The sequence below is a fragment of the Cygnus olor genome, chromosome 6 (assembly GCF_009769625.2).
Source record: "Cygnus olor isolate bCygOlo1 chromosome 6, bCygOlo1.pri.v2, whole genome shotgun sequence".
Lineage (NCBI taxonomy): Eukaryota > Metazoa > Chordata > Aves > Anseriformes > Anatidae > Cygnus > Cygnus olor.
The window spans coordinates 35,856,214-35,872,467 of record NC_049174.1 but is presented as its reverse complement, the minus strand read 5'-3'; the positions used below and the strand labels follow the sequence as shown (position 1 = coordinate 35,872,467).

General features: G+C 37.3%; 1 protein-coding gene across 1 annotated transcript in view; it reads right to left on the bottom strand.

Moving 5' to 3' along the window:
* Positions 1–5,002: 5,002 nt before the first annotated feature.
* Positions 5,003–16,254, bottom strand: part of KYNU (kynureninase) — a 60,226-nt gene continuing 48,974 nt past the window's right edge. Inside the window, exons 11-14 of the mRNA XM_040561850.1 lie at positions 11,789–11,841; positions 10,208–10,293; positions 6,768–6,998; positions 5,003–5,328 (exon numbers count right to left, since the gene is read on the bottom strand). Of these exons, the coding sequence (XP_040417784.1) occupies positions 5,176–5,328; positions 6,768–6,998; positions 10,208–10,293; positions 11,789–11,841 (523 nt within the window). The 3' untranslated portion in view covers positions 5,003–5,175. The remainder of the gene's footprint in view (positions 5,329–6,767; positions 6,999–10,207; positions 10,294–11,788; positions 11,842–16,254) is intronic.

Below are 16,254 nucleotides of genomic sequence, written 5' to 3'. Positions count from 1 at the left end.
CTTGCTCTATGTTGCAATAGGGGAACCCATGAGTTAGTCTGCAGCTTGTATGGATATCTACACAAACTATAATCTACCAGGCGGGTGGCATCCCAGAAGACATAATTCCTTTCAATCTGCAGTGGCATCTCTAGTGTGTGCTCTGTTACAAAGAAAGAGTTGGAAAAGTTTTCCTATAGATCTTTATATTTACACTTGGCACTGTGATGGTAAGAATGCTAATTCTTTTTATTTCAAATGAAAGGTTTTCAGAGCTGTGTGGCCCCATGCTTATTTCAGAAGCCTGCATAAATCTTGCCCCACATGGGAGTAATTTTAAATGTATTAAATAAAATTCGAAAAATTTCTGTGTGTCTTCCACTTTGATGTAGCCTCCTAGGAGAAATAACTATCCTTGATATAAAACTTGGTCATGTTTTAACAACTTGACCATCTCTTTAAAATCCTTCAATAAAAAGTTAAAAAAAAAAGAACTTCTGCACTTAGCTCAGTTGGTAAGAGGCCCTGCCCCCCACAAATTATAATATAGCAACTTTTTTGAACATATACTTTAAATTCATGATTCGTTTCATAATTTTAAAGCTATTTTTTATCACTTGATTAATTGCTTAAAACTGTACACAAAGATAAAGGGAACTTTGAAATTCATACCTTGGAGTATTAACATGTACGCAGGACTGGATGTAAATGTCAGAGAGAAAAAAGATCTAATGACTCTTTATTGGTGAAATACAGTATTGCAGCTGCCTGGAATTTTAAATGATTTGTAGCTAGCTCCATAACAAAATAACTACAGAAGTTTACTTACAGTGTGGACTCTCATTCAGCTTTTCTGATGTCTTCTTCCAGAGCAGATAGAAGCCATTTGTTTTGCTAGAATTTGTGGCCACTTCATTTTGTTGAAATTTAGTGGATCCTCTTAACAACAGCCAAGTGTCCAGATGAAGGAGGAGAAAAAGAAAGAAAGAAAAAAAGGATAAAAGAAAAAAGTGCAACTGCAGAAGTATTTTTCTGTCTAGAAAATTACACCACCATAAGTTGTCCTTTTCCCTGATGTCTTCTCTGACTTAATAATGGCTTCAGGATTTAAATCCTTTGCCGCTATTGTGACTTCAAAGCCTTAAAACGGCAATTGAATGAAGTAGTTCATCTGTCATTATTCAAATATGAACCAATTATGATGAAATAAAGATAGAATTCCATTGAGAAATACTCCAATCAATTCTCACTTATATTTAACTAGAAACATAAAATGATGCTTAGAGGAGTAAGTTTAGGTAATAAAACTTGGAATATAAAAAAGTATAAATTACTGATCTATAACTTACTCATTTCTGAATAAGCTTTCTAAATATATTTCACAAATATTGACAAAAGTTTAGGTTTATGATGCAAAACTATCTCTCAGCTAGTCATAAAGTGTGACTAGCTTTTCGGAAACATATTTTCATCGGCTCACATGCTCAGAGGTTCAGATGGGAACCTACTGAGATTTTTAAGGGACTCTGAGCAGGTCAGCTTGCCCTTAAACAAGTCAGATCATGACATGTTGATTGGATCTGGAACTAAAAGTGGGGTTTATAAGTGAATATATGTAATAACTTACCTACCTTGGCCATGTCTTCATTATATTGCTGCCACCACTTTGATGTCTGCAAATCCTGCAGATCCCCTTTGGGGATTTAGCACTAGATTTCTCTTCAGCTTTATGGACACAACTGAGACCTATCCCTACCTCTTAAACTAGCATTTCATGGGTAATTCCCACCTGTGTCCTGCTATATTTGGGAACAAAACTGTAACAACATAACATAGCTTGAAAAGTTAATTATTTCTTTCATTATTTTCCATCTTTTTTTTTTCCCTCTAGACAACACATTTAGAGCCAAGTCATTTTTTTTTTCTACCTTTCTTTCTCTTTTCATTTTTGTTTAATCTATCATCTCCTTCTTGCTAATACTGTGCTGATAAAATGAAAGCAGAGTGGATTCTGCAGTAGTCAGAGTAAGGACTCCCAATATTTTACATCTTTACTTCTTCAAATGGTCCCATCTCATTCTCTATCATGCAACAAACCTTAAATAAAAATAAATAAATAAATAAATAAATAAATAACTGCCATACCTTTTCTTCACTCAAAGTATATCGTTCTTTTGGAAAACAAAACCATCATTTTCTACTTAGGAAAGAGGACTGTCTTCTCTCTAGTCTTCCTTTGCCAAAACAGAGTAAAAGAAATGCACAAATAGATCCTATAGTATTTCTACCCTCCAACTCTCTTTCCCCCCTCCCCCCCCTTATTTTTTTTTCAACAGTTACAATGAATTTAAGAGATCTGTACAGTATTATATTGTGCTGTGTTGAAAAAGATCACATCCACCAGGGATCTACATATTTATGTTTATTTTCATTTTGTAGACTTTTTCTCATTCTACCTACGTATCAATTTTCTGTCATCTACAGACACTCATGTGTTGCAGTTTAATTTGAAAAATGTAATTTCTTCAGACAATCCAAGAACTCAATGTTAGCACAATTAGAAAGCGGTAGTACTTAATGCTGAATTTTAAATCAGAGATGTAACTACCAGGAAACATTTAGGGTATATACAATTAATTATTTCACACATAATTATTCCTGATATTACTCTGTGATAACTTAGAGCATTTGAAAAAGCAGACTTTTTTTTTTGTACTGAATCTCTTTCACTTGATATTCTCTCACTAAATAATATGTAAAATACTGACACCTAATGTTAACTTTCAGTATTATTCATTTTGCAAAACTTTACAAGAACTAACGAAAGAACATGTAAAACTAGTGCTTATGCTGTCATTTTGTTTCATTCTCCTTACTTCATGGAAATCATTTTCTGAATTTATGTATAATGCATATAAAAGCAAGGAGTCTTATGTTTATCTTCACAGCTCATAGGTAAAAGAAAAAGTAACTCAGCAAAGTTGAAGTTTGTGAATTTTGACCGACTCGTTTTTATCAAATCCCTCAAACAAAACACAGTTTTTTAATAAAGCCTCTCTGCCTGTAACCTAAAGTGTTGCTGAAGGACAAAATATTAATGATTGTTTATTAATAATCTATCTCTCAAGAACCAGACTGTATAGATTCAGGAAGTATTTTACCTACCCTACATAGTTCACTTTCCACAATCAGAGATACAAGGATTTTTCAGTTACTGCATTTAATGCAGATGCCAAACTGCTCTGCCAGGCTGGAACCTGTAAAGTCACCATTTATCTCCCCATAACTTCCAACCAAACCTTGTCTAAACTTGATGTCTAGGTGCTATTTAGAAAGGGATTTGGATGTGCTTACTCTTCCTGGGATTGCCTCACAACCAAAGTGCAGCTGAAATCTAAATAAGGTATTTTATAATATGACTAGTGTGACATATGGAGTTATATAAAGCTTGCTTAATTTTACAGTAAAGACCTAAGTGAGTGTTAGCCAGAGCTGAATAGAAGCACAAGTGCTTCAAAGGTACTGGCAGTGAAATAAACTACTTTTCACTACTGTGGACTGTCACAGTTTCACGTTCAGTGCTTTTCTCATCAACAGTCGCTTCATAGAAAATTGTCCTTTTCTATGATTGTGTCACTTAGCAGATGAAAGTAGCTGTGCTGCAGATGTACATACAAAAATAAAACCCCTGCTACTGAAACACAGATACCTGGTCTGCAACACAATGGCACAGCCTCAGCTGAATCAAGGACAGATGACGTCAATGCAATCAAAACCTCTTGAGTGAGCCAGAGCTTTCCCAGTGATTAAGACTCCTGTGCTACTCTTTATAACAATATTCTCGTGTAAGAAGCTCTTCTAACTTTTCATAGTTGCTAAAAATACCAACTAATGCTTTATTTGCAGTCCTTTCAGCTTTCCTCTACATACTACAACTGATGAAATAGGTATTATTGTGGCAGGTCTTTTAAAACTACCCTTCTTTAGGGAATTTTAAAGGGCAGGCAGACACTGCAAATGTTCCCCCACTGCAGGAGCCCCAACGTGCACTGGGAGATGCTCAGAAAGTGTAAGAATTTCAAACTGCAAAAATGCCCTTGAGCCAAAACACTGGAGTAGCCCAAATTACTTCCCACAAATCATTTTTCACCCTTAAAGTGGAATAAAAAGTACTACCAACAGTAATTTTCTAAGTGTATCAAACCAATAATCATCAGAGAGAAAGGCTTACAGATAGCTGATTCTTGAAGAAAAAGGTACATGCTGAATAGCTAGAAACTTAGGTGCTCAGTAGCCAAGTACACCAAGGTTTTATTTATGTCTTAAAACTACTCTGGGTAAAGCGTTGGTTAAACGTAAGTAGTTTTTCTTCACTGCTCCTAGCCGTCTAGTGCAAATCTCTGTAAAAATTTGGGCCACACTAAGTTAACAGTGGGATATTTTGCTGCTGCTGAAACAATCCAGAGTTCATTTTGCCTAATCCGAAATAAGCCTTGTTAAAACCTTGGTAAGTGCTCATGCAGCACACTAGGTTACATGAATTTAAAATTGTTCTCAGCTTTCTCAAGACTATCATCTTCAAAATGACTACCTAGAAATATAAAGAGAAGATGTATTGGTTTAGGCAGCTGTATCACAGGAAAGAAGGTATCTGTAGTGTAAAGTCATTCTTCAATTATATCATTAATTAACCAAATTTGGGGGCCCTTTGAAAAAGTCAGTATGCAGCAATTTTTAAACAACTAATTGTTCAACTTTAGTTTTCTAGTAAACCATGTACTTTAAATAGGACTGAAATTAAAAATGTAAATTGGACTGTATCTTTTAACTGTTAGTGATTTGTCTATTTTCCACTTTTTATTATGCATCATTTTTATAATAAAGAAGGGATTTTTTTTTCATTCTAGTTGATAGCAATTCTTCCATGCTTCTCAAAGCTAATGTAATAAAACTACATAAAATGTTTAAGAAAAAAAACATTAAAATATACAAAGCATACTAATTCATGAAGTCAAAGTCAAAGCAGAGTGGAAATATGAGCTTTAATAAAACTACGTCTGTTGTAAATAACTATTCAAGCACAGTCATTTTTTTGCAAATTGCATGGGATATAGCTTAGTCTACTCGAAGCAAGGAATCGCTCAGCGGGATAAATGCATCTTAGTCAGAAATAGATTAAAAGATACAGCTGAGCCATCAATAAGAACCAGATAGCACAGTATTGTTTGCTGTTTGTTTTGAAGATGTAATTGCAGATCCCAGGATTTCAATAAATCTGTGCACATCATGGAAAGAATTGTAGAGAGGAACTGGGGCAACACGAAGAGCATTTGGTTCTCGCATGTCACACTGCAAAATAGAAAGGGAACGCTTAGTAAATCCAGGTCACTAATTTATTTGTTAAGCCGTATTTTTAAGTGTCATCCTTGTCTTCACAGAGTTACACCAAAGAAGAACGGTATTTATGCAGACATACGTGAAGACTTTAGGACACCGAAGAAACTACCTTGAGGAGCATTATTGTGAAGAATATAGCAAGGAGAGCGGTGTGTGGTCAATAAAAAAGGATGCAAGGCTTGGGACAGGCAGGACTCTGGTAGTGCCAGTCATGGGCTCAGAACTGACTATCCAGCCCTGTAATTTATGCTAAGGTCTACCTTGGAACCTACAGCAACCCATGGCTGATGAGGTGTACAGGTGACAAAAACACCACTGCAAAATAGAAACGTCCCTCCCAGTAAGATAGAGTGTCTTGTTCTATGGATACAAGTAATGTCACAGGGCTTGCAGTATTTTTCTTTCTCTCCTCTGTGAATTTAAACGTTTTGCTGAATAGAATAATCTCTCATATTTGAAGCACACTACTGCATTGTGAAGACAAGCCAACAGCATAAGGCCCTGTGCCCTCTTAAAAGCAGCAGTTCCTGGAATTCCCTGGCAGCACCAAAACAGCAGCATATTTCGCCTATAAGAGCTGCCCTTTGGGAACATGAGTCACCAGCAGAAATAAAACTCATATATCATTTATATGGCATTACGCTATCAGCCTCACCTTCTAAGTCACCAAATGTATAGTCTTAAATTTAGCTTTTATTGGTTTTGAGCAGTGCTGACACCAGTAACCATGCCGTTACATGGCACCACCAGTCAGTGGCCTCTCTTTCTTGAGCACTAAAACACACCTTTAAGGAAATGACACCATTTTAATTCGTCCAGCCTGATGCCTTGAGAAGAGCAGGTCAGGAAATTGAGTGGTGGAGGCTGAGAGCTCCTTGCTAGTGCTGGGCTGTAGGCATGTGAGCTGTGGAGCTGAGGATGGAGAGAGCCACCTGCGCTCTGCTCACTGCTGGAGGGCAAATAAGTGAGGAGCTGCCAAACGGGACTGGGACCTCATATTTCAGGTGCAAATTTCTGTTTTTCTGACATGCTCATATTTTTGTTTTTCCAGTTTTTCTCCTTTATCCTTCAAAGCTATAATGGCTGCACCATCATGCAACAGGAAAGCAGCTTTACCCCTCAGCAGTGACTGCTGGATGTCACTCACACAAGTACTGGAAATTAATCCATAGAGAAAGGACAACCTGAAGACTAACAAATAATTTATAAAATAGCACTACTTGCTTGATCGTTTGCGCAGCTAAAGATCATAGCTGCTATGTAAGCAATTTTCATCACTCCGAGTCTTTTTTGGCCTTATATGAGATTATATATGTACGAAAGGCAAATGATTATTTTGGTATGGCAGATGCTCGCAAATCAGTGAATAAGATGAAGTTTGATTTACTCACAGCTACTCCTCTCTTCTCCAGCTCTTTAAACACAGACTTGATTGGAAGGGAAAAAGATAATGTGAGTTGGCATCCTCTTTCCTCAACCCGAGGTGGTGTGATTATTTTTACAAAGGGCTTCTCTGGATTTGTTTTATCCTCGCTGTAGTAATGTTTTATCAGGTATTCCAAGTAGCCAGTAAGCAGAATAGATTTTCTTCTCAGTGCTTTCATTCTAGTTTGACCAAAAACCTGTAATGATTTTAAATCATTATTATGGAATGCGTTGCTACAGAAAATAGAAAGAGAGCAAAGGTGACCAAGGCCATTTCTGACCTTTCTAATAAATTAGATAGTTTTGGTAACTTGGGGACCGGACTCTGTCATTCTTTTTTTGCTAGATAGCAGATTTCTCCAAACATACTACCTTGGAAACCAAGAGCTAATATCAGATAGATATTGTACATACACATGGCAAGATACGGCTTTTGGACACACAGGACAACATTATTACTTTCAGATAATGAAAGAGTATTTTGTCTGTTAAGGATTTCTGTACACATCTTACATAAATGAATTTGCATATAAAAACAGTTTCCTAAGAGAGCATCCATTTGCATATCTGAAGGTGATTCATAAATTCTCTATACATACAACAGGACTGCATCAAACAAAAATCACGTACAAGTTTTTTGTGACTCAAGTATAACCAAAGGCCAAGACAAACATGACTAATCTACAAACTTATTTTTGAGGACATGAAATTTGTTTTTATTTTACTGTTTTACACCCTGAACAGATAGTGTTTCAGGGTCTGTCTCTGCTAGTTCACATGAAGAAAAAATTGTTTGATTCTGGTTTAACAGCTCTGTACTTTTATACAGCTACAAGGACTGGTGAGCTCAAAAAATAAAATAGAAATAGAATTATGTCAGAACATCATGAAATGTGAAAGAGTGATTGCTTAACCATGGCAGTTGCTTTGTCAGACAAACAAGTACAAACAATGTGGCACAACAGTTTGGGAAGGGGAAAGGGCCAGGCAGCTCCTGCTCCTCTCCTGCCTGTACTCATGGAAAGGCTCAGTTACAGAGAACAATGGAAAACATGACACTGGAAACAACTAATCCCTGCTTTCCCCAAGCCCTCCCTTTTCCCATGCAAGTAGTTGCAGGGAAAAAGTGAGAGAATATAGACATCTAAGTACCCGATCACCTCTACAAATCAGATCGCAGGATGTAGTTGCAATACAGTTTCTAAGACTATAATACCTCTGCTTACTGCAGCTGCAAAATCAGAGGTAAGGCTGAGGTCCTGCACAAAAATCCACAGTCGTAACTCTCAGAACATCACTGCTCCTGACTGAAGGAGTGACACTTTTAACGTTACTGATACACTCACATATAATTACTTCATACACACCTCAAAGAGTGTACAGAGAGGTAACTAAGAAGTTCCACTCCAAATACAACAAAGTTTGGTTCCCAGCAGCAACTGGAATTTTTTATTTTTTTAGAATATCCCATTATTACTCTACAATGTTATCACAACTACTAAAGGTAGCACAAAACCAAAAGCCCCTACATTTTCTTTATCTATTCTGAGCTAACAAAATATGGCTGCTGTAAGACAGGCTTTGCAGCCACAGAAACAAATGTGACAGGGACCAGAGCCACCAGCAGTCATTACTTGCACAGGTCAACAAAAATGCAGAGATGCTTCCCTCACCATGCAGGCTGGCAGAGTGCACACATGACCATTTAGCTTGTTACTGGAGGTAAAATGGAGACCTGTCTCCTATTCCTCTGGGCTTTGCAGCAGTATGAGGGATGGAGCTCCTTAGGCTGCATACAAAAATCTGTTTGCTCAGGCTTTGCGCAAGGAATATTTGGCCTCCTGGGTGAAATTCTGGAAAAAGATCTTTTAAATGGGGCTGTAGAGCGCTCCCCTTTTTTCCATAAAAGGGAGCAGCTACTGCCATAACAGTCACTTTAAGCATTATTGAGGAATAACATGCATTAACACTTGCAGTTTTCATTGTTTCCATTGGAAACACTGCCTTCTGTTTAATGTGTCCCAGTGAAGGTGGCATGCAATTTCACTAGCCATCTCTTGCCAGACATGAAAACTATTTTGTTTCCCACTGTATTAGAGCAATTAGCACTGGGAAATCCTGGCTGTGCCAAAAGGTAATGCAGGCATGGAAAGGGGAGGCGATGGAAACTGCTCAGCGCTCATTGTTTGAGGCTCCCTGCAGTGGGGCTAAATGACATCAACCCGCACAAACTGGAGCACTGACAATCTGGGTCATAGTAGAATAGCTTTCAGCTTATCTCGAAGGTCACATAAAGTTTAAAAATATATTGGATGTTTAAGGACTAACAAAATAAATTGTCAGGCAGAACAAGACGCATTGCTGTGCCCTTTGCAGTCCTTCAGCATTGCATGTAAGCTGGTGAGAGCACAACTGGCAATTTTCTGACTTTGTTTGCTTAAAATACTGCTTTTCAGTAAATAAAGAAGAGGGATGTACAGTGTACAGACATTGCTCTTTGTACCAGCATCAGCTTTGCTGTTACACTAACATTAATGGAATGCTGGCAGAAATAAATTCCTCTCATTATGCTGCTGCAAAACCACGCTAACCAAGGCTGGCTTGAAAAGCAGCTTAGGAAAAAATTTACTACAGGGAGGTCTGTGTACAACCATCCTTTTCATCTCCAAATACCAGAAGTCCAGCATTTCAGGTGTGAACTACCCATAAGAGAAACTCTATGCCTGGATACATGTGAGGCTCTGCGCCTGTGGCCACCAGAAAAATAATGAAGAGATGAAAGGCAAAAGTCCAGATCCACAGCACATTCATGAATCGTCCATTTACGGAAGCATTAACAGACAGTTTTTGTCTTTTCTGTTTGTGATGGAAGGGACTACAGTGGATGACATTCACAGAGCCATCGGTTCTGTTGGACTCCAGGACACCCAGTAGCCCCATCTGTTTTTTCATAAAAGAGCTCGTCTGTTTGGCACAGGGAAATACAAGTAGAAGCAACTCTCCATGCAGCCTTCCAGAGTTACACGATTCTTTCCTAGGAAAATCTCTATTGGTGTCCTTCACACAAGTTGCAGAGAGGCAAGCTCTGAATGTCTGTATTGGAAAAGCTGCCCTTTGCATTGAGCCCCTAAAAGCCCAATGCTGAGCCCTGTCCAAAAGCTGAAGATGCAAATTTTATGGATCCTAAATCTGACAGCAAAATTTGTGAGAACAGTAAAAGAATTAGTACGATTTTACAAGTCTTGGTTTCTCAGTTTTGTTTTTGTTGTTGTTTTTACCAACCTTGGCTTTTTAGCTTTTCTGGACTTTATTTATTTATTTTTAAGGAACACAGCAATAAAATCCATAACATTTTTTTAACATTTTATACTCTTAAATTCAGGCTCAAAATAAAGCAATTACTTACCTCTAAACTAGCTTGCAGAGCACAGACCAGTAAAATTGGAGGATTTGATAACCGAAATCCATTAATTCCTTCGCTTAGTTGTAATTCTGGAAAATGAATAACTTATATTAGTGTTTTTGATTTCTTCCTTTTAATGGATCAGACCTTATCTTGAAGTCCATCCTCATGCAATAAAATATTTCACTAACGTGGTCTGTAGGAATCGCTCATTAAAAGGAAATAGTAATCTATTCACAGCTAATACTTTTAACTTCGAGAGAAGCCCAATTTTATCCAGCGAAAGACCTCATTAGTGGCTTCATGGGAACTAGAGAACTGCAATTAATTTGTTTAAATGGTGTGTGTTAAAACCACCTTTACACTTGAATCTCTTTTACCACTGGCATAAACCAGAGAAATTCCAAGTCAGCAGAGGCATGCTCATGAGAAGCCACGGTGCATGATCAGGGAATCACGTTCCTTGACTTTATTAAACTGACGAGACACGTGGGAGACTGCATATGCAGTTAAGTGTAGCTTCAGGCCACGTATAGAAGTTGCATAGACTTTGGGCTGTGAAATTTCACAAAATCCATTTAATAAAGACATAAAGCTTTGCTGTAAGTTCTGTGTCATCATTTATATTTCATGCTTCAGCATCAGAGCAAGAGAATGCTGTGGAGGAAATGCTCTTCATGCACAGCAGACTGGCTAATTTTATAATGATTATTGCCCAACTTCTGCCTCGCAACTGTCTGTGGAAATGAATAAGCAACATTCTTCTTCTTCTAACAGTATTTCAAGGTAATTTGCATCTCCTTCTGGGGTTCCATAAAGCCACTCTTACATGTGGTCAGAAAACAAAGACCAGACTGAAACTATTAGAGAGGTGTTCACCAGCCAAAGCCACGTCAGTAGGGGCTGCCACGGAAAATTAGAAATATACTGAAACCAAAACAACTGATCAAAACAAAAAGCTCCTTTCTTCCTCCTGATCCCTCAGGGTTGTCTCTCTGCCATATCTTTAAAAGGAGAGGAAGATTATAGCTGGCAGATTTAGAAAGGAGTCCTCATCTCTCATTGTGCTTTGGGACAATAAATACTGAGTTTATTTCAGAGCAGGTTTGGTTTTGTCTTATATTCCCTCCATCATTAGCGCAAAGGATTTAAAGATGTTGAAACATAAGAGCTATTGCACAACTTATGTCAGGCGCCTTTACCATTTCTCATTAATTCCAGTGGAACTAATCCCAAGGTAAGATATCTAAGATTCACGTTTACCCACGTGAATAACAGAATCTCACTCCTCAGAACTTACGACTTTAAAAAGATTCAAAACTTCCATCCATAGTCCACATCTGCATCTTGTCAGCAAAATGTCTGGAAACAGACAGTCAGACCCATATGCTCAGAGACCTAATTTATTCCATTTATTTTATTGACTTCACTGTATTACATATTTAGGATGAGTTGAGCTTAATACAGTTAATGTAAGCATGAAAGCACAAAGGTCTATCCTTCCTACTCAAACTTCTGCAAAAGCTATGCTGGCTGTATATAAATATGCCAAATCAGGTAAATTGAAAGTGTAAAAGTACATACTGTTTTCCATGAGGAATCGTGTTTTGAAGTCATGACCCCACCAGCCAATTAACCTAAAATTTTGCAAAGTAAATGATTAGCAATCCAAGACTTAAGAAATACATATATTTCTAATAATACATTGTAATTCTAACAATAGCATAAAACCACAATACATTCTATAAATAGGAAACACTAAAAACTTAATTTTATTGTCTAGAAATTTCTCTTTAACAGTGAATGATAAAATGTACCACATCTTTCAAATTAACTATTGATTCCCGACAATACCCATTTTGTCTGAATTCATTTTACAAAATGAAAAATAGAACAGAAATATTTCCTCTGTTTTGTTCCAAAGCATTAAACTTAACCTCCCTAAACTTACTTTAATGAACATTCAAACTTAAAAGGTGCTATAAAATCTGCCTTGGTCTCACCAAGCAGAGGAATTAGTGATGGGCAGCAGACAGCCAACAGGGCCTCAGTAGGAAGTTTGTGCTGGCATTGCTTTTACCTTACGATGTGAGCTCTGGAATAAACTTTTCTTCTCTTGAACTGAGCATATTATTCAAAAAAGATTATTTAAAATGAAAAATGAACCAACTTAATCCAAATAATCAGACTTTTTAGATCATCTCCAGGGGGAGAAAAAAAAAAACTTTGAATATCATTTATCCAAGCTTTTAAATTAAGGTGACATTAGATTATTAATATTTTCAATTTTTTTTTTTTTTTTTTAAATACGTTCAAGGATATCACTACAAATGATTTTCTGAAGCAGCTGGATGCACTGAAGCTCCTGGTGTCCAGGGCGCTGAAGCTCCCCATGCTGCGGATGAAGTCAATATCGCAAAACCAAGGATTTTTTCTTCCTATCTCTATTTGGTATTGTACTTCTTAGATGGTAATATCATTGACTGATCATGTCAGTATTACTTGAAATTTCCCATGCATCAATACTATTAGGAAGCTGCCACCTCTGACTCCTTTCTGACCGTCTAAGATCTCCAGGGATGGACATATAGATATTTCTCCCAAGGTTTTTACTCAGTTTTCTCTATGCTGGGTAGCAGAGCTGTTAGGAACGAACCCTGGCAAGTGTTCAAAATTTCTAACAGAAAAAAAACTATAAGTAAAACTCATGGCAGATTAGCTTTTCTGGAAGTAAACAAGGAAATAGAAAGGCATTGCCTCTTTCTAAAGCAGGAACATTTCTTTGCAGTGTGCTTAGAAGAGGTTAGCTCTACAAAATGAAGACCGCATTTGAGTTAAAGACTTGTTTTATGAATACTGCATAGTGTAAAATAAAGTACTTCGTATTTATGTATAACTTCAGTTTTATGTTTACTTCTATGAACGGCCCTGAGTGCTGCATCCAAACATAGAGTATACAAAAAAGCATGGATTTTTTTATTGTTGTGATGTTTTTACTATTCTAAGACCCATGAAAATCAATAGTGCAATATACATTCATTTCAAATGAGATATTATATTGCCAAAATGAATATGCCCAATATAAAATATATTGCAGCTTCTGCCCAAGTGGCTCAGTTACTGATGATTTGAATCATAAAAGATATTCCAGCTATTTAATATGCACTGTATAATATCTATAGGACATTTCACTGTAGACTCCAAATACTATATGTTACTACAACATACTACTAATATCAATGACACATGTTACATGAACTCCAAAAGTTTTAAACAGCAGAAGAATATGTGAAATACATTCGGACTATTACTTGGTAGCAAGGAGAAAAAAATAACGTGTTCTATTTGGACTGCATCCTACAGTTAAAGATAAAATGAACATCAACCAGAATATTGCCCCAATAAAACCCAATGAGAAGCACTCCGGTTGTGTTTCTAGAGTTCAAAACACACTAACTCTGAAGCTGGCTTAAAGTCAGACCTCTGCTGCAGCATCATGTTTACAACTTGGACACTGAAGTTTCAGAACTTTTCCAAACTGACAGAATGAAGGATTTTTCAAAGACAGTTTTAGCTGTCTTGCCCTTTCCTACCATAACTTTTTTTTTTTTTAATTTTATTTTAATTTTTGGCTGTTCAAGAACTTCAAAGGTGTCACTACAGGATGTGCACTTTGAGGCAGCTCTGGTCCTACACTATCACTGATCTAATGGTCCATATGGATGTCATATTATTTGACATTTAAGTTGACAGGCTTCAAAGTGTGGAATCTAAAAATCTTTACAAATTAGCAATTTGGTGTTTACAATTTTCTGTGAAAAATTTGAAATGAGGGTTGCCACTGCTATGCCAAATTTCAACCTGTTATGATGGGAAATAGCTAAGGTGTTAAACCCCAAACATAAGGCTTTAAAAATGCTCGCTAAAAATAATAGGCAATAAAACTGCACATTAAGATGCTGCAGTAAAATTTCTTATTAAAGAGTTGTTACTCTGCATGCAAAATGAGTTTTTTTGAAATGCAGTCACCATTTTGATTATTCTTGCTTCGAAAAACAAAGACACCAAGATCTAAATTGATTTGGAATTCCAAACCATAATCTTTGCAAAATGGTTTGGAAGGATCTTAAAAGCCTCCTGCAATGCTCCTGTATTTAAAACACCTTAGATTTTTTGGCAACTGGACTCCAGAGTTAAAATATTTTCATTGCAAATAAAACCTATTTTGTGAAGTGTGTTAAAAATTAGTGCATCTGGGGGGAAAAGAGACTAATTTTGCGATCATTCCACTATAATAATGTTTTACCAGCCACTGCCCTTTATTTGTAGATGTATCCAAACTTAGCACTTATCTAGTTTCAATTGAAATGGCTGTCCCAGCAGCGTCTGGCTCACGGTGTGTGCCAGGATGACATCTGGTCACCTGTCCCAGGTACCCAGGTGCTCCTGAAGTGCTTCTGCAGCTAACCTCTCCATCTGGCAGCAAAAATGGATGTGAAACCCACTGCTGGCATGTCAAAAAGGAGAGTAAGTTAGCACCAGAAGAGTTGTGGAGTTTTTGTGGAATGTGCATACCTATACAAGCCTACTTCTCTAAGAGAGTAACTTTTCAAATAAAGTAACACATTGCTCTGTTTTAGCCCACAAACAAAACCCATGTCTCCATCGTTTGAAAGCACCGAGACTTTCCCAGGGAATTTTGCAGCTTTCCAGTCTATGCACAGACATCATTTTTAAATGCACAACATACAATTTAAAGCAAGCTGTTACTAGCTAAATTTCATGCAATAAGCAGGCATATAACGAAATATTGCTGGAAGATTTTTCAAATTCCTTATTTTACCCCAGAATGTTCTCTTATTTTACAAATCAATGAACAAAGACTTACTGTGTTGGAAAATGACTCCAGAAAGGAGCAGTACCCTCTCATTTAGTCCTACTCCCTTTAAGCGCATTTACACCAGGGAACAATCTCTTCAATAAGTATTTTTACTTAGCTCATTTCCCTCCTTCATATCCGTACGCATTAGACTGAAGCACTAGTTGTTCATAACTTGAGCCATCTCGTTTGTAGTTCCATTAATGATGCAAGAGTGTGGGATATAATGATCATGATGTATGTGCAGTGTAGACATCAAAGACAATCCAGTTAAAGAACACAGAAAAAATACAAAAAAAAAAAATTCCTTTGACCTTTGTGTCAAAGTTACAGACGATCATGCTACTCATTTATAATTTACTGCCTGAATCACCATGGGTCTCATTTCCCTTCTCAGCAAGAAGAAATAGAAACTCTTGAGTAGCGACACAGAAAACAGGGAAATACTATTAATGCAGCTCAACTTGCACAATCCAGGGCAATGCACTGGAAGCATCCTGTCATTACATTGTGAGAGAAATCATTTTACGTCCATGAGAAAGCATGCTAAAGTGCAACAACAGGAATGCGGTGTGAAATTAGTAGTACTTTATATCACACTAGCTGGCTTCGCTGGGTACGGATCGGTTTGTTTTCTCTCCGTAACCGGGTTACAATGCCATCTAGAAATTGTATTTGCGTTACTTCAATGATGTCTATATTAGGAGCATATACCAGCAAACCATTCCATGTTTATGAAACTGTGGATTAAGCTAAATCATAAACAGGCAGTTTGGGGACAGTCCGCAAAGCGGTTGGTGCAGCTGCTGTGCCGCAACTAAGCTCTTCATTCACTCCTCATTTTATTTTGTAAAAGCTTCTGGGTATTGGCAAGGATTGTTTGAGCTTTCACGCCACTGTTCTATCTATCAGTAAGAATCAGCATTAAGGAGTTCATGAGACTTTTCCCTGCTCTCATCGTTAGAAGAAAAGTTCACAAACAACACAGAACTGAGACAGACACGCTCTGTCTACAAAGGCAACTTCATGCAGGAAAAGCAATGAAAAAGCCAACGATAACTCAGTTTTCTGTAGTCCCAAACATCCACGACAACTGGCTGGCTGAAGAGTATATCCCTTCTACAGCCACTGCCTGTGCTTATGGCTTGTAAGACCATACAAGCACAAGACC